General features: G+C 40.5%; 1 protein-coding gene across 1 annotated transcript in view; it reads right to left on the reverse strand.

Annotated features, from left to right (window-relative positions):
- The window catches only part of SYN2 (synapsin II), a 192,915-nt gene that overhangs the window by 15,704 nt on the left and 154,012 nt on the right, over nucleotides 1-23,199 (reverse strand). The window contains exons 8-10 of the mRNA XM_069865687.1: nucleotides 21,265-21,339; nucleotides 18,081-18,183; nucleotides 8,645-8,794 (exon numbers count right to left, since the gene is read on the reverse strand). Coding sequence (XP_069721788.1) covers nucleotides 8,645-8,794; nucleotides 18,081-18,183; nucleotides 21,265-21,339 — 328 coding nt within the window. The remainder of the gene's footprint in view (nucleotides 1-8,644; nucleotides 8,795-18,080; nucleotides 18,184-21,264; nucleotides 21,340-23,199) is intronic.

Genomic DNA, 23,199 nt, shown 5'->3' on the forward strand with positions numbered 1-23,199 from the left:
TGAAAAGGCTGATTTTTGCTCTATAACAGATTGAGAACATTTTTGGAAGTCCCTAAAAACATGCCTGTGGGACAAGAAAGTCTCCTGAGCATTTAGGAAGGCCATGAGTTATGGACTCATGAATTCTTACAAATTCACTGTTTCCTTTGTTCTTGAGGGTAGTCACCATGGCGTTTCAGGATTCTCAAAGATTCTGTTGTGTGAATAAAGTCAAAAAGAGAAGGGAATCGCTATTACATTAAAACAAGCAGGGGAAAGTGTCTATTACGCAGTAATACTTGTTATGCTTTTTAGTTTTAGCTAGCATTTTGTTGCCTATTGTATTGTAAAGATTATTAACCTTGCTTGGCTTGTCTGCAGGGAGCATGTATTTTTCCAGGTACGCTGCTGGTGATAAGCATTCAATATAGAGTATTCGGAAATAAAAATAAGATCAGACCACATCCTGAAAGCTTTTGTTTCCGTTGGACAAATTTCTGTTGATGTCAGTAGAAACTTGGACCAAATAATCCCAACCCTTTGTATGTTCTCTCTTACAGCCTAAATGTCACCAGGTCCTTTACAAAAAGGCATTGTAAAGGCAGAATTGTTTAGTTCGTGCCTCATTATTTCAAAACAAGCTAAGGAAGATAAGCACTGATTAAGGTTTTTATTTAATTATTATAATTTAATGGATGCAATCATAGCTAACAACCAAAAGCATTTCTGTAGCCGTTTATCACTAGTAAATATACAGCAAGATATTTATCTGTTCCTTCTGTTCAGGAGTGACACTAAATAAGCAACAGAACTGAGCAATATGTGCATACCTCCCTTAGTAATTACTCCATCTACTGGTAAAGGTTCTCAAAAAGGATTTAAAACAGTTTACCTTAACTTTCACGACCAATTTGTTAGTAAAATCTCTGCTCAACATTCATATGCTGTGTCCCACTGCTTTTTTAATTACTGTCAATATAAGAAATTTTAGAATTTAAAAAGCCCTCTGATTAAAATAAGCATCTCCTCTTCCAAATATACACAGCTAACCCTGGTGCATATACAAGTTCACTTATATATATGTACACATTAAGGCAGCACGTTGATATATAGCCCACAGTAAGGTACTGAAAATAAATTAAATAAATACACTAAAGGAGCATTATGGGAACATTTAGTGTCTGTAAAATGTATACCCACTTTCTTGTTTAATGTGAAGCAGCTCCTGTGATACGCTGCAAAGCGTGAGAATCCTGAACAAGAAGGATCTGGGAAGGTGGGTTCATTCAGAAGGGCAGAAGCCACAGGATGTCGCTGTGGCTCAGACAAGCAGCATCAGCCTCCAGTACTTCAAACACTGCCTCCAAACACCTCTTTGACTTGGAAGAGTGAAGGGTGGCTTTTACCTCTCTAACCTCTGCAAGGTGCAGCCTTTGGTGCTCTTTGATGTCCACCTGCCCCAGCAATACTCTGCATTGTTCCCTGCGAGTTTTGATGGTGATGTTTCAGATCCTCTGCCAATATTTTTAGGAAGGCATCGTGCTGCTGCCTAATTTTCCTTTAAATCACAACAATAACTCAACAAGCATTTCAATATCAAAAGTCATTTGCTTCCCAAGGTCTATGGTTTCAAAGAACTTCTAGGCAGATGTACAGTGTGAGGGGTAAAGGGCAACTATTCAGGTTTGGTTTGTAGTCATTGATGTCTGTCACAGAATCACAGAATCGTTAAGGTTGGAAAAGACCTCTAAGATCATTGAGTCCATCATCAACACAATCACACTGTGCCTGCTAAACCCAAAGCACCACATCTACACACTGTTTGAACCCCGCAGGGATGGAGATTCCACCCCTGTCCTGGGCAGCCTCTGCCAGGGCTCCACCACTCTGCCAGTGAACAATTGTTTCCCAACATCCAACCTAAACCTCCCCTGGCGCAACTTGAGGCCATTTCTTCTCGTCTTATTAATATGCATTCAAACTTTGAGGTAAACACTGAACAGGACAAAACGTATTGATTGCTGATGTAGGCTACGGAAGATGCTCAATTAATATCCTCATATATGTGCTACTTGTTTGTTGAGAAGCTCTATTGCTCTGTTTATAGACAGCAAAGTAAGAGTTCCAAAAGGTAAACTATTGAAGAGCTGTACAGCAAAATCCTGTCCAGACTTTCCTCAAGGTCTCTGTGCTCCCCTGCACTGAGCAGAGAGCAAAGCAGGCTACTCTCTTGGGTGCATTTAGGATCTGGGCTCCCCTCAGGTGTTATTTCACAAATGTGGGTACTTTATGGTCATACAGAATCATAGAATCAGCAGGTTGGAAGAGACCCACTGGATCATCGAGTCCAACCATTCCTATCAAACACTAAACCATGTCCCTTAGCACCTCGTCCACCCGTCCCTTAAACACCTCCAGGGAAGGTGACTCAAACACCTCCCTGGGCAGCCTCTGCCAGTGCCCAATGACCCTTTCTGGGAAAAATTTTTTCCTAATGTCCAGCCTAAACCTCCCCTGGCGGAGCTTAAGGCCATTCCCTCTTGTCCTGTCCCCTGTCCCTTGGGAGAAGAGGCCAGCTCCCTCCTCTCCACAACCTCCTTTCACGTAGTTGTAGAGAGCAATGAGGTCTCCCCTCGGCCTCCTCTTCTCCAGGCTAAACACCCCCAGCTCTTTCAACTCTTCCTCATAAGGCCTGTTCTCCAGCCCCTTCACCAGCTTTGTTGCTCTTCTCTGGACTCGCTCCAGAGCCTCAACATCCTTCTTGTGGTGAGATGCTATAGCTGTCATTTATCCTCTATTTCCATGCCTTCCAAAGAGAAATGCATGCAGCACATATAGTTCCAGGGGTCATTAGATCATTTAGCGACCTTCTTAAGGCAAGCTGTTCTTAAATTGTTCCTGCTGCTTGTTAATGTAGATCTAATTACACCAGGGGGTGCTTTGCATCAGTTCAGCACAATTATCAGAAGCCAATACTGAAACTTTGTATTTGTCCTCATTCAAGCAGAATGATTTAGTGTGATCTTTTAATTTGTTTATTTGTTAGGCGGTCTTTCTTTCCAGATGTAATGAGTTGAAATATGTTCCTGCAAGTGAGTGCCAAGGGACTGTGAGAGTCAGAAAATCCTTGGTGGGGATGGGGTGGCCTGTAGATTCAGTGCTGGGGGTCTGAGGGACGACACAGAGCTGTGCAAATGTGCAAGTCATGGCCCTCCATTCCTCTTCCCCTAATCTACGGTCCGACTTCAACTGAATTCTATGAGACTGTGCAAGGCAGAACATCATTTAGAGACAAGGACCACACCTCTAATTTAGTGCAGAGAAATTTACTTCTAATAAGCAGACTAACGCTGAGTTCTAGATTTCCATCTAACTCCATGATGGGTTCCTTCCCAACTAAGTGCATTTTCTTTCAGTTAAGACCAAATCAAATGACTATATTGCCTGCCCATCATAAAAGCTTCAGTGATTTGAAACAAATTGCTGCTCATCATAAGTAGCTTGCTTTGAAAAAGGAAGCAACTACAACAGCTGGAATGTACTAGAACTGTGACTGTTCCTGTGAAGCACAAGAATAGGCAATGTGATAATGGCTTGCTCTTCTCTCCACAGGTAATACTTTTTGTTCAAATTTGGTCCCATTTTGTCTCTGAACAGAATAAAATACAACTAGTGAAAACTGCCTGGGTCTAGACAAACCATGTAAGGGCTCAGGGAATTAAGAATGAATAAGGTAAAGAGAAAAATAGGAAAAATGGACATGAAGTAAATCAGAACTCTAAATAGCTTTAGATAGCTGAGTGAAGTCCCCTCGACCACAGTCTCTACTGAGCTTAATGTCATTGCACTGAACTTCCCTGTGGGTCAAGAATATAGAAGGTATTAAAACTTTTTAATTTAACAATGTAGAGAGTGTTAAGAAAGGAAATAATTCAGGTCCTGCATTTCTGCTCTCAAAATAATTAAAGCACCATCTTCTTTACTTCTGCATAATTTGTTACTTTATTACTCGTGTGCTACTCTGTTCTCTTCAATTAAACAGAGCCAGGATTCAGCAGTGAATGCTGTGCTCTTTACAATGTTGTGTCATCATGGGTCATCATGTGTCATCATGGGAAAAAATTCTTCACTGAAAGGGTCATTAGGCAATGGAACGGTCTGCCCAGGGAGGTGGTTGACTCGCCTTCCCTGGAGGTCTTTAAGGTGTGGGTGGATGAGGTACTGAGGGGCATGGTTTAGAGATTGGTGGGAATGGTTGGACTCGATGATCCGGTCGGTCTCTTCCAACCTTGTTATTCTATGATTCTATGATTCTGTGATCATGGATCTTGTGTCTCTGGTGCACAAACGTCTTCCTTCCATTAAAGACAGCAAATTCCTTGTTTGTTTGAGGATAACACAACACGGCCTCAGCAGAGCTGGACTGAAACAACATTCTCCTGATACGATTTTCCTTAGCTTCAACTGCTAACGTGACTGTAAGCCTTTGCATTTTGCAGTAATACTCATGTACAATCTAATATTCTACACAGAGTTTAGTTCATCACAATTCCTACCATGCAGTCTGGAATAGATGCTTTACTCTTACCGTTTCACCTACAAGCGCTGCTAAAGAACCAAGCCTTAAAGAGCCTGAGCAAACACCTGCAGAGTTTTGCAAATCCAAAGAGCAGAAGTTTCTGCAATGATCTTTCCTATCGACAGGTGGAGACTGAGATAAGTGATTCCACTGGCCACAACACTTCTCGGGGTGATCTTACCTGGTTTGGCTTTTAGGAAAGACTGGAAAAAGGCTTCTCAAAAGATCTGTCACAAGTATTCAGACAAGGTTACAAAAGGTGGATATCTAGATTTCTGTAATTTTACTGCCTGCAAGTAGAACTGGTTTTTTGCATGAAAAATTCTACTAATACCGTATTCCTACAAAACCTTCTATTATATATTTTCATGATGGCTGTGAGTAAAACAAGCTATCATATTTTTTAATTAAGTAGAAACAACTTTATTTTTTGAAAGATTTTTTGACTATACGTAGTTCTATCAGACAGATCTTCTCTGAGTCCAGGGACTCAGAGAGGAGTTTCTTTGGAGTGGGAAGACTCATAAGGTAGCTGGTAAGAGTAAAACCAGCAGGCTTTGAATGCTGCAGTCAAGAATACTTCCCATCCCAGCACGGTTCAATCACACTGTCTAAGGTACACAGTGAACTGTACCCTGGGGCCGCAAGAGAAGAGCATGAGACACAGTTTGGTGGCTGCACCAGAGTCAGGTGGCAGGAGATGCAGCACCCAGAGCTGCAAACTGCAGTTTTTCTCCTTCATGGGTTCTCTGCCATCCTGCAGAATTTGTTATAGAGCCTGTGCAAATGTTTATAGAGAAACAAATAAATATGTAATACACAAAATATATATTTAAAAAGTCTCAATACATCTGATAGTTCAGATTATAGACTCAATGAGGTTAACAGGATCTGCACCTCTGAGGCTCCAACCTAGGCAAGACAGTTTGAGGTCCCTGCAAGACAGTTTGAGGTCCCTTTGATTACAGATTCAATGGGGTTATCAATCACAGGATCTGCACATCCGAGGTTCCAACCTAGGCAAAACAGTTTGAGGTCCTTGCCTTTGGAATTTTCTCCTTCTGGCACTCTGACAGAGAGCACTTTGTTGGCCTTCAGAGCATACTGCAAGGCCAAGCACTTCCATCAAGATTTGGCTGCATAGCTCTAAACAAAGACTTATTTTCCTAATCACTGATTTGTTCTCTGATGGATATTTAATTGGAATGGTACTGGCCATTGCAGGCATTTATAAATTGTGGCTTTCTTTTATGTATGATGCACCTAACGCCACACGAGTAGGTAGATTATAAATAATTTTTAAGAACCCATGCAGATAACAAGGGAATTCAAATGTGGCACATCTATAGCTGTACCACTGGCTGCAAACTGTTCATTTGAAAGCAAAGCTGCAAAACACACACATTAGTCTTTAGCGTCTATATTGCTTTGGTTTCTAGGACCATGCACATACTTGATTTGGGATAAATTCCTGGCTTTGCATTTTATGTGACCTGCATAAATAGAGAGCATTCCCCAGCTCCACCAGTGAACAGATGCATTTCTCAAGATGAGGAACTGATTTCTCAGTTTAGAAAAGAAAGAGACCACTCAAAGATTAAAGGGAAAGATTGTTTCTATTCTTAGGAAAACAACCAAACTAAAACTTAACTTCACATGAGGATTTACCTGTTTTAAATACTATAGATCTGTTTCATGATTTGCCCTGAAAGCTGGGAAGATTAATAGGTATTAGCAAACAGCACCTTCTGTGGCAATTCAGATCTCCTTTGTCTGTCCCAAGCTAGTGGATGATATGGCAAAGCAAATTTTAAAGAAGCCAAGTCTGACGCACTGAGAGGAAAATTAATAAATATTGCAAATATTCTGAAGGGATGGCTCTGATTTTAGTCAACTGCAACCCGTAAATTAAGGGTAGGATAAGGAATAGAAGGTTAATGTTGAATTACATCGTGCATTTTGACATAAGGTGGTTTATTTTCTTCCCACCCTTGTCTTTCTTTTTCAGTGCCTTTTACAATGGACTTGAGTCACATTGGATGGAAACTTCTCAATTGTATGTGGTGCCGTGGTTGAAACAATTTTGTGCTTAGTTTCAAGTGGCTGCAATATAAATAGAAGCCATACCACTTTTTTTATGTGGGGTGGTGTATTTTTATAACTTAAAGCATGATGATATATTTGGAGAACAAATTAGTCACTCTGCCTCAAGAACTAGTCTGTCTGAGGTGTGCCACAAAATTGTTTTCAAATTGTTTACCTGGTGTGGAGCCTACTGAGAGCAAAAATAGATCCTTGATTTAAGCTTGGTAACTCCTGTACTACAGTTTGGCTTATCCTGTTGCTTAACTGATTACCATGGAGCTGTGCCGGTCCAGAGCAGCAGTACAGTCCTTAATAGTTTAGTCACAATGTATTGTCATGGTTTATTCCTTTAGTAAAAGAAGAATGTGAAAGTTGTAGCTGGTAATGCTGCTCTTGGTCAGACCTAGTTATGAAGACATGAAAGATGCTATTTAGCATTTATGTAGCATTTTTCAAAGAACCATAGAATTGTAGACTATTTTGAGTTAGAACAGACCTTTTAAGATCATCTAGTCCCACAGGCAGGGACACCTCCCACTGGATCAGGTTGCTCCAAGCCCCATCCAGCCTGGCCTTGAACACCTCCAGGGATGGCGCAGCCACAGCTTCCCTGGGCAACCTGTTCTAATGTCTTACCACCCTCATCTTGAAGAATTTCTTCCTTATATCCAACTTAACATCTACAGTCCTGTCACTGCAGGCCTTGGTAAAACATCTGTCCCCATCTCCAACTCTCTCAGCCTTTTCTCACAGGAGAGCTGTTCCAATGCTTTGGTCATTTTCCTGGACCCACCCCAGCACGTCCATGTCTGTCTGTTACTAGGGTCCAGAATCACATCTCTCATACCTGCTGGCCACACTTCTTTTTATGCAGCCCAGGACACGGTTGACCTTCTGGTCTGCAAGCTCACATTGCTGGCTCATGTCTAGTTTCTCATCCCCCAGCACCCCAAGTCCTGCTCCGCAGGGCTGCTCTCAATCCCTTCACTCCCCAGCCTGTACTGATACTGGGGGACTGCGGTCACCCAAGGGCAGGACCCTGTCATGCAGGTCCTGCATAGCTTCTTGACTATAGCTTCTTCCTCCATAGCTTCTTGACTCCACCCTCAGCTTGGTGTCATCTGCAAACTGGTCAAGGGTGCATTCAGTGCCGCTGTGTATGCCATTAACGAAGATATTAAATAGTAGCGGTCTCAGTATGGCCCCTTGAGGGACACCACTTGTTACTGGTTTCCATTTGGACATTGAGCCGTTGACTGTAACTCTGGATATGGTCATCTGGCCAATTCAATTATCCATCTAGCAGTCCACCAATCAAATCCATTTCTCTCCTACTTAGAGGGAAAACTTTTATATTCTTAGAGCCTTTTATAAAAATACCGCACTCTCAGAAGTTGTTTAAATGATCAATAAAATAAACTTCACATTTTGTATGCATGGAAATGGGAACACAAAGATGACTTCCAAAGTCTGAAAGCCAGCTGGTAGCAACGTTTGGGCCATAAATCTTCCCACTTTAACTATCAGACCTTGTAAGATAAAATAAGAGAAATGCATCCATTTGCAATCTCTGACACAAATTCTCTTGTATATGAAACATATTTCAGAAGTTTCCTAGATTTGAAAAGCATTTTTATGAATAATAAAAGATTATCATGTAGTTTATTTCTCACGAGAACAACAAGAACTATGGTCTCAGTATTCTTTCTGACATCCTCACAGTGGAGGTAATCTATGACAGCGTTGCTTCTTATTTCCATGACATCTGACACCGATGTAAGCAAAAGGAAACAGTGCAAAGCCTGGTAATTCACTGAATCCACAGCTGTTACCGGTTATCTCATTTAAATACAACAACCCCATCAAACATGTTGGTAAGTTCCTGAATCCTTGTAGCTCATAGTATGTCTGCACAGTTTTCCAACCAAATTCTTTGAGGAAAAATTTTGAGCTTAAAATCACAGAACAAGATGTTCTATTTTAAACCCCACAATCTCCTACCTGAGGCTGCTGAGTGGCAGTGGGTCTCTGAGGAGATGGTATGGGAGTTTTGGACAACATTTGGTTCATTTTGCTTACAACTAGATCAGTTATATGTTGTCTGTCTTCAGTCTGATGCTCCCCAATTAGAGGCATCGCACAGTCCATGACCTGTGAAATAAAACAATACATCAGCTCTGGATATGGCACCAAAACAAACTTAGTCCATGTCTGCGTAGAATGTCAGTTCACCTCTTTACTTGTTTTTAACAAAAGCCAAACAAGACCTGTGGAAATGGTATATGTTACATCAGTGAAAAAAAAACCAAACCCAAGCGCAGGATATCATAGAATCATAGAATAGTTTGGTTTGGAAGGGACCTCAAAGCCCATCCAGTTCTAAGCCCACTGGATCAGGGGCTCCAAGCCCCATCCAGCCTGGCCTTGAACACCTCCAGGGATGGGGCAGCCACCACTGCTCTGGGCAACCTGGGCCAGGGCCTCACCACCCTCACAGCAAAAATTTCTTCCTCAGATCTCATCTCAATCTCCCCTCTTTCAGCTGAAAACCCTTCCCTCTTGTCCTCTCCCTGCACTCCCTGATCCAGAGCCCCTCCCCAGCTTTCCTGGAGCCCCTTTCAGCACTGGAAGCTCCTCTAATGTCTTCCCAGAGTCTTCCCTTCTCCAGACTGAACAACCCCAACTCTCTCAGCCTGTCCAAATGGACCAAACTAATCCCGAATCCAGTTTGCTTCAGAGGGCTATTAGTATTTGCTATTTCTACACAGTATTTGTTACTTCTCGAGGGTGCCTACTTTTGACACACCTGTGTTTGTTTCAGAGGACATAAAAGGATAACGCGATACTCCATCATTTGCACTGGACAGTTAACTTAACTAAAAGAGCACATCTCCTATTCCCTGGCAGAGAACCTAAGATCAAGGTGAATACTTTACAGATTGGGTTTTGTTGTTGTTTCTTTTTTTTTCCTTTAAGAGCACGCAGTCTATTTTCCTTCACAGTAAAATAAGTAATGACAGTTATCAGAAATCAGTAATCTTCAATATAAATGTATCCTAAGAATGACAAATATTTTGGGTAAGACTAACAGTTTTTAAACCCTGTGAATGACTATCAGGAGTGTCACACTGGCATTCTGCCCACGTCAGAGGCTTGACAAAGTTTAAACATACACAAAGCATCCTGTTTACAAATAATCTATTTATAGACTGTACTAATTTTAAAATACCATTTAAGCACAGCCAGGGTCTTTTTTCAGACCTAGTTCAGAGTTTTAAAATACTGGAGTTTCCCACTAAGAGGATTTCGCAGAAAAAAAGACATCTGTAATTCATGAAGTCAAGTGAGTTACTTTTGCAGATGCCAGTAGAAACATGGGCCACTATCAATTACGTTCCCTTAATTCAAATCACTTCTATCTTTAATTTATATGTGTTTTGGTAACCAATTCTACGGGATGAATTTCTTTTATCACCTAGAAACCATATCCTGAAATGCACTTAACACATCTTTCTACTAAACTATAAGAACCTAAGCGTATTTACTAGCAGCTGCACGTTTAATTCAACACAAGACTGTGATAAAACAAAGCCCTGCCCTTCACCACTATGGCCTTTCACCGGATTAGTCTGTGCCCTCCACCGCTACTGTGGATAATCAAATATTTGCAATCTGGGCTGCAAGACTGTGACTGGCAAAGAAGAGAAGAGAAATGCTGTTTGATGAATATGAAAGGAAATGGGATAGGATTAATAAAGGAGCCAGTGCAGATATAAGGTATCAGTAACTGCACAGGGATCATCTTCGGAGGAGAAACTACTCTGATGGCCACTGACCAGACGTGGTCCTTCGTTGCATAATGTGTTTACTGTCAAAGGACCGAGAAAGATCTCATGCTTGGAGCTTTATGAAGACCCAACCCAAACGCTGCTGGGAAGGATAGAGTTTCAGGGGTTACAGGAAGGGCAAAGGTAAAGTACTCTGTTGATACAGTGGAAGAAAAAGGTGTTTCAAGGACGCTGAAATATGAGAGGAATATGAAGGAGTAGACAGAGGGCTTGCAAATGAGCAGTGCCCAAGGAGTCTGACAGAATGAAGATATATGGATTTCATATGGAGAAAGATCTATGAATTACAGGAGAAGACAGGAGAATCGGTAAGTACAGAGGGAGGAGGAATTCATTTCATTGTGAATCAGGGTAATTTTGAAGGTCCATGCTCAAGAGTGTGAGGACTGAGAAAAACTATTTACCGTGCTCTGTGGGTAAGAGCAGCTGGACTGTGTTGTTGCTGTGGGATGAATGTGTTATTCTTCTGTGTTGTTTTTTTGACCTGGATGCCTCCAACTGCGGTGAAAATTTTGACTGTAAAGGAAAAGGCTGATACAGATTTTAATTTAAGAGTTCTAAGTATGGGGAAAGTGACAATAAGTAAAACTGAGAGTTTGAGGAGGTCATTTAGGACTGACTGGGACTGGTGTCATTTCTGAGAAGTACAAGAGTGACTGGATATGAAGCAATCCCTGGGGCTTTCCCTGAGGTCTCTATAACAGATGTAGTTATTTGTAGCTGGAAATGTAACCACACCTGAGAAGTCAGCAGGGGAGAGCACAGCATAGAGCCCACGGTGACCTCTGGGAAACGTCTATAGTCCCTCCGGTAGTGGGTGAATAACAACATTGGCAGAACAAGAAAGAACAGCTAGGAAAGTGAATCAAGCATTCCTAGATAAGGATCCTGTGCCTACAGACATATTTATATGCTCTTGTTTGAATCTGGAATGGAATAACCAAGCAAATGACATCTATGTCCAAATGAAAACTGATGGATGAAGCTGAATTTGTACTTTGCCAACTCATGCACGCAGGAGTCTAAAAAAAAGTGTTAAAATACACAGAAAATGCAGTTCACATTACTGAGAAAAATTCAAGTACTTTGAAAAGAATATGTGGAAGTGATTGGTTTGATCTAGAAAATAACAATTAAGTTAACATCACAATGAATTTTACCCTAGTCAACCCTCTATTAATGAAGTATAGTTATTTATGAACAGAAGAAGCCATTAAGATGGCCATGGATAAGAAGTGCTATTGTTGCTAATTTAAAAGTTTAAAAGTTACAGTATTTTGAAAATGGATAAAATAAACATAAATACTATGTGAAAAAATATTACTGCATAATTATTCTTAGGATAGAAATCAGGAAGGTCACTAATTATTGCTCCATTCAAATAAAAGCTAGGGTTCTAGCAAAACAATTTTACCACCTTCACTCACTGTGTCAGCATTCACTTTTCTGTCTAAAAGAACAGCTGATATCAATAGTTCTGGAATAGCATCTGGAAATTTTCAGCAGATTAAATCTGTTACTTCCAAAACAGAAAAAAAAGGCTCAGAAGAGTTCATTGAATAAACTGGGTTTTTTCTGTCACCTGAAGCCCACATATGAAGGACTACATCAATTAATTTAGAACTAATGCATAGAGAAACTTGGAAAATTCTTAGTTAAAAAGGCTATCTTTTCTACAACTGTATCCTCTTAGCCACTTATTATTAAGTTTTGTTAAGTCCTATTAGGAAATGTAGGAATGCCTCTTGTTTCGGAAATATGAACCTTCACAGACAGATGTGGTCTTAATTATATCTTAGTTACATCACCAAGAGTACTTTTAGACTCCTAATTTTTCAAAATTTTTTATGAGAGACTTCTGATTCAATCAACTACTGCAGCAGGATTTAGTTCCCTGACTAACCTGATGAGCATGCGTTCTTCAACGGATGGAAAGCCACTCCAGTGTGAAAAAAATCACGGTCATTATTATTTTGTCACTCTTGCACATGTTTATATGCCAAGTGACTTGATTTAGATATGACGTTATGTTACATAGAATCATAGAATCATAGAATCATAGAATTGTTTGGGTTGGAAGGGACCTCAAAGCCCATCATCCAGTTCCACCCCCTGCCATGGGCAGGGACACCTCCCACTGGATCAGGGGCTCCAAGCCCCATCCAACCTGGCCTTGAACACCTCCAGGGATGGGGCAGCCACAGCTTCCCTGGGAAACCTGGGCCAGGGCCTCCCCACCCTCACAGTGAAGAAATTCCTCCTTATGTCTAGTCTAAATCTTTCCCTCTCCAGTTTATACCCATTGCCCCTCATCCTATCACTCCAAGCCTTTGTAAAAGCCCCTCCCCAGTACCCTTCAGGTACTGGAAGGCCACTAGAAGGTCTCCTTGGAGCCTTCTCTCCTCCAGGCTGAACAACCCCAACTCTCTGAACTCCCCAACCCCTGTTCTCATATGGGAGGTGCTCCAGCCCTCGGATCATCCTTGTAGCCTCCTCTGGACCCATTCCAACAGCTCCATCTCCTTCTAATGCTGAGGATTCCAGAACTTATTGACGATTCCAGAACTGTTTCTAAGCAGTTGTTAAAAATCTGTTTGTTATAAGAGACTTCCATTTACAATACCAGCAAACAAGGAAAGAAGCAATCCTTCTCTCTCTCCTTTTTCGTTCAGGATAGGTTCTGGGCAACTTTAAAGTTAGCCATGCTTTCAGCAGAAAGCTGGACTGGGTGACCTCCAGTCTAAATACGTCCACCATTTGTGATACATCACTGACAAAGATATTACCAAATATTTCTAACAGAATGTATTCTCACGTCTTTGTGGCTGAATTTTGGAAATGCATGTGATTAAGACAGTAGTAGGCTTAACTTCTGAATACTTGGCAGTACAATCTCAGGGGCTTGTGCTCATTAAATTGTGCTGTAGTCAGCGGTGCAGCTCTGTCTGAGCTCCAAATTGAATGGTATAGCTGGAATTTCCTAGAAAGCACAGCTTTAAGTAAAATTGTGCACAAATACTGCAAGAGGCACAGCTGGCTTCTGCCTTTTTTTTCCCTTTGGACGCACTCCTTCATGCACTTTAGCCAACAGTATTCAGGATGCTCGATACGGGAATAAATAAGTCTGTAAACGACAGCATACTTAGTGCTGGGCGTGTGTCACCACTCCTCATACAGAATATACATGCTGGAGCTGGTGGTGTATTTCCTCGTAGTTTGGTAGACTGCCACTCCCTCAGAAATGGCGTGTGTTATGCCAAAACTTACAAAAAAATCAAATTCTGCTTCTTAATTTGTTATATTGGCTCACAGTGGCTGAAAATATACAAATACTCCTTACGAAATCCAAACGGTTTGCAGATTTCTGGGCTATAAACCAACTGGAAGCTAATTTCGATATAGCTCAAGGGTAAAGATAAGCAAGAAGAAACAAGACACCTGCAGCAGCCACCCACCCATTCAATTCTGAGCAAAATATGGGAGCCTGCCTGTGAGGCCACTTAAAAGGATGCTGTTACATTTGTTCTCTTCCACTGTATTCATCATCTTGATACGAGCTTTTGTTTAGTTTCCCAGAGGTCTGGTTTGCCAAGAATGAACTGTGAAAGATAATCTTCAGTGGAGTCAGAAACACGAACAATGCTCAAGTATCTGTTCCTCTAGTATTAGAACTACAGAAGCATCTATTTTAAAAGGGAAAGATTAAAAGTCCTTCTGCTATTTAAGATGTTAATCGACCTTCATTTGATGTCTTATTAGCAAGAATTGGTGAGACAGTTAAAAAGTTGGATGTTGCTATGATGTGTTAATAAAATTCTTGATTCTACAGCTTCTTTCTGGCATGATGATGCTTGGCAGCTGAGTATTCCAACTGAGGCGAAAAGAAGAGACACTAAATGAGTAGCTAAGATTGTTATACAGAATATAAACTTGGCCTCACTCCTGATTAAACTGATAACCTTTCCTTTTACTGAAGTGATTCTTTAATACTGTTCTGTAATAGGATTTTGGAGATAGTTTTTTTGAGGAAAGAAGACAAGAAGGACTATAGGATAATTCTGCAGAAGGCGATTTCTTCCAGGCAACAACGGTTAGAAAACCATATTCTTCTAAAGGTTAAATTTACCTCTTACAGCCCCCATCTCAGAAAAGTGTAGAGAACCTGTAGCTTCATTGAAAATAGAGGCTGTACTGTGTTTGAATAATACTATCACTTTAATTATTTGTCATTCCTGTGTTCAGACAAACTGGCCTGTATTTTCCTCCTGGAAATGTATAAGGTAACCCTCAACTGCATAGCAAGAAGGTGCAAATGACTATCCTCCAAAATTCCCTTGGGAGCAGCATTTATAGCAGCTTGGGAAGTTGAATGGCACACTAAAAATGTATCATTTTTATAATGTTCGTGAAATAATAGTAGCATTGGCTTCAGCTAGAAAACTCTACGGTGGCTACAGAAACATGAAGACACTGATGTGCAAACTAGCACTAAGAAACCAACCTAAATCTATAAATGCACCCAAATCTAGCACCTAAATCTATAAAATGGACCCAAATCTAGTACATAAAGCTATAAAATGTGAGAAGCTGCACTTAAAATGCAATTTCTTGGTTTATTATTACATTGAGACCTACTTGGTCAAAGGAACATACACAACTCAGGAGGGAGACATCTACAAGAAGCTAACAGTAATGAAGACCTGTAAATGTCTTTATGTCATAACAAGTTTTGTGTACGCAGAAGTTTTGTCTAGAACTATACTTCAGTGTCACTGAGCATCCTTAATTTATTTTATTTCATTTTATTTATCTAATACTTCCACATTACTCCTGACCAGTTGTTACCCTACTTACACAGCAAGCACGTTTGGCATAACTTAAAGGGCCAGGAAGCTTTAAATAAGAATACGTTATCAACAAATTCTCAAACTTTTCATCCAATATATACAGAAGTGAAACTATCAGAGAAACTAAATCAGAAAAAAAAGTATGTTTACCCTTCTCAAAGAAGTGGGGCATGGTGACTGGATCTAACATTAAAAACTAGCACATTCTTACCTGCAACGTAAGTGGACCATACTAGGTCATAGATAAAGAGCTGCTTTATAGTGGTGTGTTTTTAATTACAGCTAGACCATTAGATTCTCAAGACACAATGCTGTACAATTTGTTGCTCCATGGTTTTGGGGAATAAAAGAAAGCAGAATGCTAAAGCAAGGAATGACAAAGTGACCATCATAAAGAAGCTGAATGGCTATGATTCTAAAATAATAAAATTTTTGGTATAGGATAAAAAACAAAAAGAAAGGGGCATGTAGGATTAATTAATAACCTTCCAGAAATAGACATATAAAAAGTCATTTACATGCTGTATTTTCTATCATTAGTTTAGAATGCATGTTTTAAGAAGATCATAGAACCATATAATAGTTTGGGTTGGAAGGGACCCACCTAGTTCCAACCCCTTCTGCCATGGGCAGGGACACCTCCCACGGGATCAGGCTGCCCAAGGTCCATCCAGCCTGGCCTTGAACACCTCCAGGGATGGGGCAGCCACAACTTCCCTGGGCAACCTGTGCCAGGGCCTCACCACTCTCATGGTGAAGAAATTGCTCCTTGTGGCTAGTCTAAACCTCCCCCTCTCCAGTTTATACCCATTGCCCCTCATCCTATTACTCCAAGCCTTTGCAAACAGTTCCTCCTCAGCTTTCTTGTAGCCCCTTCAGGTACTGGAAGGTCGCTACATGTAGTATTATGGGTATTTTAAAATTATAGCCTTGGATTGTGCATGTCCTAAAGCTCTTGAACACCTTTGCCAAAACATGTCCTAGGTAGCAAGCAGTTATTCCTGTAAAACCTTATTATAGAAAACTCCTCTGACGTTAATGTCTACCTAGAATGCTGAGTATACAAAAGATATTTTAGTAGCATTCTACCCTAATTCGCAGTCACTCTGAAGCTGAGTGACATATCTGCATGCTTTCCTACTGGGGGTCACGCTGGCTGTATGTTCACACTGAAAAATGGAGAAGAATATACCTGTGTATATCCCCTGCGCCATGAAGTTGGTGCCTTTCTCCTCAGATCACACCTGCAGAACCACAGAGCCATTCGGTTCTGTAGCAGGCGTGTCAGTCACCACTTCACCACTCAGACGCGAGAGCACAGAAACATAGAATCACCAGGTTGAAAAGACATCTGAAATCATTGAGTCCAACCATACCTACCTGCCACTAAACCATGTCCTTAATTACCTCATCTACCCATTGTTTAAATACCCCTAGGGATGGGGATTCAACCACCTCCCTGGGCAGCCCTTCCAGTTTTCCAGTAGAATGCTGTTTGCTTATGAATACAGCTATACCAGGCATGGAAAACCTGCAGATTTGTGCAGGATCGATCCATTACATAATTTGCATTGGCTACTTCATTTCGGAAAAACTGCACTCCCTTCTCCTCCTGCTCACTGGAACTTCCAGGCCTGAAGATGCAGGTTTAGTACAGAATCCTAAACCTCAAGCTACAGTGAGTTCTGATATAGTAAGAAACAATAAGGTCTGATTTGGCCAGGCAGACTAAGAAAAGAGGATTGCTTGAAACCCTCCTTAGCATCCCAGGAGGTAGTGATTAATCCCATTTGTTTTGCTGAAGGTTTAATCCTGCAAGCTGCTCAGTGCTTTAAAATGATGTTGATTGATTGGGAATTAATAGCACCTGCAATGTGATGAATAAAATTGTGAAACTAGAAAAGAACACTTAGAGCTGTTTAACACCACAACAAAACAAAGTATTTCACTTCTGCAAAGCTTTTCTGTTATAAATAGAAGAAAACAACTCAAGAGGGCAATCCCTAATTTCCAGACAACCTCCACAGTTTAGAAAAAATACTTACTTTTGCTTTAGCAAATATCAACCTCTTTTGGAGTGTGTGGGGCGATTCTGAAGACCCTTGCCTATCTCCTGAAGAAAATTCTAAGAACATGCAAGATGCTGAAGCAATCCTGAATTGTGTGATAGGCAAGCAATGACAGCTTGTTTCATGGCTAAGCAAAGTCCTATTTCTCTAGAATAAACTTAAAGTAAATGAGAAACTTGAAGTTTTCCAAGTTATCTGCAGCAGAAACTTTTGATTCATGAGAAATCAGATCCTAAAGGTAGCATTTAGGCTAGAAAAATGTAAAGTTGTTTCCATTTCATTCTTAATTTCCCTTTCCATGCAAAGGTATAATTTTGTCGGGGTTCCCCTGGGATAGGGCTATCTATAAACCCTCCAGGAAAAACTGGTAAGCCAGCTCAGGAAAGAAATCATAAATGTTGGGAAAATGTGACATCCACATTTGTGTTTGTTTTGTAGCTTGTGTACATTTCCTCAAACACTAGAAGATGTTACCATATATAGAGTTACATTTTCCAGCAAGTGTTGCCACGAACTTGGACGTGTGGCTTTGTATTATGAGTTAAATGTTGCTCAAAAATACGTATCCTTCCCTGAAACACAAATAAGCCAATGCGTAACTACCACCAATGTTCTTTACTTGGGTGTTCTGTAATATGTAAAAGCATATATTGTAAAGAGTGGGATTGCTTACCTCAAAAATATAATCTTTTCCATCCTTTCCATGTACAGCTTTAACAGCACAGATGTCCAAACCACCAAATATTTCAGAACAAGTGTCCACCCAGAGCTTGTACCTGTTTCATAAAAACAATGTTTTCTGTGAGTATCTCATCAGGCTCTTGTTTTCTATAGGCTTAATCTAATAATGTGTTCTATAGAACATTTGTTCTACATTCAGAATTTTCACTGTATTGTCAGTTTTACTGAATTTGTATTCAAATGGATACTGGCCTGATTACTCTGCTTTCCCCAGATGAATCTCCAGGCAGATAGCACAGCTCCACCAATGGAAGGACATTTTGCTTAAAAAACCCCAGTTTTAAAGCAGTCAATGATCGTAACTCTTTTCTTTTTCATTGGCTACCATGAGTAGAATCGAGAGCTGTTTCCTCTTACAGACCCTCTCCTGCTCTCTCCTGCTCCAGCCTTTGAGCCACCATGAGAGATTTGCCATATCGTAGTATTTTCCACTGCACAAAAATTGATGTAATAAACAGCATTTGACTTCACAGTAAGATCAAAGGAAACTGATTGCTTGGCTGAGAGCCTTATTCATAAAAAATTATCTCCAGTAATGGCATCCGTTCCAACTAAACTTATTAGATCACATCCTCTACATATTCTTCTATCAAGCCTGTTCCAGTGGAAAAGTTTTTCTTTTAAGCAGAATACAAAGTAATTGATACAACTGCTTGAAAAAATCCTGATGGTGATATTTTAGCAATGAAAAGAATTTTTTTTCCTGTGAGAAACATGTTTTTTGTCCAAAATGAGAAGTTGCTTTGGATGCTTGACAACTTCAACATCTCTAGATGCGCTGCCTGACTGGATTGCTTGCATGCACTTGCTTACAAATAACTGCTTTTTTTGCTGTAAAATACCAACATGTATCTTAAGAAGCCATGAGGACAGCAAAACTTTTCTTTAATGGTAAATACCTGGACTTTATATAAAAAAAAAAGAAGACATTTTCTTTAAAACACTGGAACATCAATGAGATCTCTGAAAGCATTTCTAACAGACTTCTTATTCTGCCAATAAACAGACTGACTTATTCTGCCAATAAACACAGAGCTGGAAAAATACAGTCACATTTGGAAAGAGATGGTCTTGGATGGACCAGCCGGTAGTGTTTTAAACCCAATGTTTGCACAGTAGGTTTGACAAGAGGTCACAGTTTTTATTTTCCCAGAGCCAACACAGCACGCAGTAGCCTCAGAACTGACAGAGTGGAGTGTTGTTCCTCAGGTGTCTGACATGAAGTATCTGGTGTGCCAGCTGAGGTGAGCACACTAAGCAGAGGTCTCTATTCTGGCCCTAGCTAGGGAGCAGTGCCTCTCTGAAACAGAAGGCTCAGTAAGAATACCTAACATTGAAAACTGCTTGTTTGCTGCCTTGTTATTGTCCCTTTCTGTGCCAAATTCTTCTCTCCTTTCTAACTTTCTAGACTGAGATTTGTATTCAGTCAACAATGCCAATTCAGGCCCTGCTTTCAAAAGCCTGCTGCGTAATTCATGAGATGATTATAAATGAAATGCACGGGCACCAGATTTGATTGCTTTTGCTATGCCAGAAAACTACTTCAACTCTTCAGAAAACTTCAATTTTCCCATCTCCTCCTTGCCCTGCTTTGTGCACTTCAGCGTGCAACCCAACATCACGTGAGGCTGTGAGAGAACCCCCCACCTGTCTCTTAGGAGAATATAGCAAGTATTTCCAAGCTTTGTCTTCACCAGCATGAAAGAAGTTTTGTTGGCTAGTGGATTTTTAATGGGAGAAGCCTTATCTTACAGTAAAAAATGAAGGCAGAAATAAAGCACACAAAGCGTTTGCAGTGGGGTAGCTGGGCAAGGTTGGCATTTCACGGCATTACCCATATTTGATTTTGTTTAGTTGTCCTCCCAGCAGAACTAAAGTGCCTATGCTTTTACAGAGGAATAGCTCATGGGCTGTAATTACACACACCAAACACACTCTTTCTTTTCCCTCCCAGTGCAGGCATAACCTCCCTTTCTACAGGAAGGTGGGAGGGGAATGAGAAAGAGAAAATAATGTGGCTCCACTCCATCCCCAGAGGGGAGATCAGCGAGGACACAGTCTAGACAGGGGTTGGACAGCAGGGAGTTGTAATTCCCGTCTTAGTTGTTTTCACCTTTCTCAGGGCAGACAATGACACAGTTCCTGTGTCTCCCTCAGCTCATAAGAGGGACCAACTTGTAGGTTCCAGAATTTCAAGGAAAAAAAACACCAGAAAAAGATTATTGTTGAATTTTAAAACACCTTTTAAATTACACTTATAGTGCACAGTTTTTTCAGCTTCCACTGGTAGCAGCCTTTGGAGAAGCTGAACAAAAGAAAATTCACAGCCATCAAAAAACCTCATGGATATATTTTCCAGGGAAAAGAGGCCTGTATGTTGTGGAGGAATGTGGAGCAAATGAGTGGTATTGAGAGCAGACTTCTCTCACTAGAAGACCTGAGCTTCAAAGACCCACTTCAAAGCTACTGCAAGGAGAATGGTTTTGAGAAAGTGTCCAGCTTAAGAATGGGAGAGAAAAAGAAAAGCCCAGTAAAGCAACGTACAGAGCTGGAATGATGACACGAGGTCAAATAAGCTTCAGTACATCCCAGCATCTGGGTAAAGAGCCTCAGAGTACCATTCAGTGGAAATTTCAAAAACGAACGATAAGCAAGGTAGCAGCATTGAAAACAGAAAAGAGTAATGTGATTTAAACAGGCAAATCTGAGCCCAGACTGCTCGGTTACGAGAGATGATGCAGAAGGAGAAAATTTAAAACACAGTAGCATGGGGTAAGACTGTTAAGTAAAAGAGGGCAAATGAACCAGAGGAAATAACTGACAGGTTGAATCTGGAAAAAGGAATTGCAGTAGTTGTCTAGGTGCAGCTATGGATGTAGGAACCCAAGAGTGCACGTAGGTATCTAAGGCTTAGTTTGGGTAATCAGCTCTGAGATGTGTCGTAGAGGAACTCTTGGCTCATGGTGTTTAATCTAATTCGAGAATTTCTTCCCAGAGTGAATGGGAGACTTGCATCTATTCTGAACTGCAAATCAAGAACGGGATTTTAAAAAAATCATTTCAGATCAAATTCTGTTTATGACTTTTAATTACCTTTTACATGAGACTCTACTTACTTATCTGACATAGCGATTTGTTCCAACATTGCAGAGCCCGTGTTTGTCTTCCAGTTTCCGGATATGGAAGTTCTCCTGAAAGGGGGAAAATATTATAAAGACAGCCAGTGGTTTTGTGTTTTCACTACTTCTTAAATTAATCTGCTTTTCAAATGAACACCATAGCAGCATTTACATCTTTTTCATATCTGGCAGCTTATAACAGAGCATCTAAAACACGAAGAATTCTAACAAGCATTGCAACTGTCAGTGATACTCATTTCACTGTAGGCGTGGTACGAAGTATGACATGGCTGTGAGATTTTTGTTCCCCATTTCTTCTTTGAAGACTCTTTCTTAAAACTACTGTGATTAAGTGAAACTTAGCAATAAGCTGTTATCAGTTAAAAATGGATTGAATAGCCTGTAACACACTGTTACCAAAAATGTCAAGAAAGTGAAGCTTCACCTTCTCATTTCAAATCCAAACCATGGTAAAGTTAGGTCCCAATACTAGAAAATTAGATGTCTATCTTTTTAACATCTCCACAGCGATCTCAGATCCGCTTTAGAGCTGGATTTGGTTTCTCCTCTGGTTTTCACTCTTTGCTAGTTCTCTGATATAATCAAAGCAGTTTCTGTCATGGCCTGAGTACGCCAACTTTTATTTCATCTCTAAGGAAAAAAAAAATTAATGTATACGTTTTTTTTCGCCTCAGCCCACAGGACTGTTACCAGGGCTGAGAAGATCACTGCTTTCTGAAACCTAAATGCTGTACTGGGAATAGGATAAGGATACAAATTATGAAGTGTTTCCAGTTAGTAAAATAACAGGAACATCTGTAATGTATTAAAAGTATATTAGGCTATAGTTTTCTCTCCATTTTTTATTAACCTAATTACGAGGGTCATTGGCAATTGCAGGGGCATGCTGCCTTTTCTATGGCAGCCTTTAAAGTCAGCTGAATTTTAGAGCACTGAGTGCCTGTGTGATGCTATATTCTTTGTTGGTGTGGAAGAAACTAGTGAAAGGGGAAGATGCATGCTCAGTGCTGGGTGTAAGGCAAATCTGACCTGCAATAAGGCCGCTTTGTGATTTCTACTTCATTTTTCAAGTGATATGTATTTCTGTGTGTGCTTACAAACTGAAACTTTTAAGTTCATTACCACTGTACTCATATTCTATATCAGAGGGATAGTAATGTTACAAATCAGAATCAGAATTCTACTGCAGGCTTCTCGAAGGCATTCAATCATGCACTACGTAAGGAGTGCTTTAGAAAACAAGATGTGACCAAATCAGAAAAAGAAACTGTTGTGAAGACTTCTCGGAAGTATTTAGTTCAAGATTCTCACCTGCATTGATGTGATCTCAGCACTACTGACTAGAGGAGAAAAGAAAGTTTGCTTTAAGCCGCGCTTTCACTCCCCAGTGTGAAAGGTCCCTTGCTGAACCTGGAGCAGTCTTACTACTGGATGCTTGGCTGGCTGTAAGGATGCTGTAGGGACCAGATGAGGAATGCTATGGGCACAGACCTAACTGGTGTAACCTTAACAGCTCGTGGGCTGGAGCTGTTGATGCTAGGTCTGTCACACAGAAGAAGTCCAAATCAACAAGGTTGTTCCATTAGACCATGATTAAGTGATACAGAAGTACCAGATCAGACCATGTGGCACTTTAAACCCTAGATACGATTTCCTCTACTGAAATCCATAGGTTTCTCACTCTGATAATTGCTAAGGTTTTTCACATTTTCACATTCCTCCTCTTTTACTCAATACTGAATAATATAGAAAACAACTCCTAACACTTCTGAGTGTTTTACGCTTAGGCTTAACCTGTTTTCACTTGATTTCCTCCTGGCAAAGGAGGAATAACTTAGAGTTGGGAGAAAAGGAATTATGAGTAGTAAACTAATTAACTTGAGCTTTCCCCTTTTCAACACCTTTCTCCTT

The sequence above is a fragment of the Phaenicophaeus curvirostris genome, chromosome 11 (genome assembly GCF_032191515.1).
Source record: "Phaenicophaeus curvirostris isolate KB17595 chromosome 11, BPBGC_Pcur_1.0, whole genome shotgun sequence".
Taxonomy (NCBI): domain Eukaryota; kingdom Metazoa; phylum Chordata; class Aves; order Cuculiformes; family Cuculidae; genus Phaenicophaeus; species Phaenicophaeus curvirostris.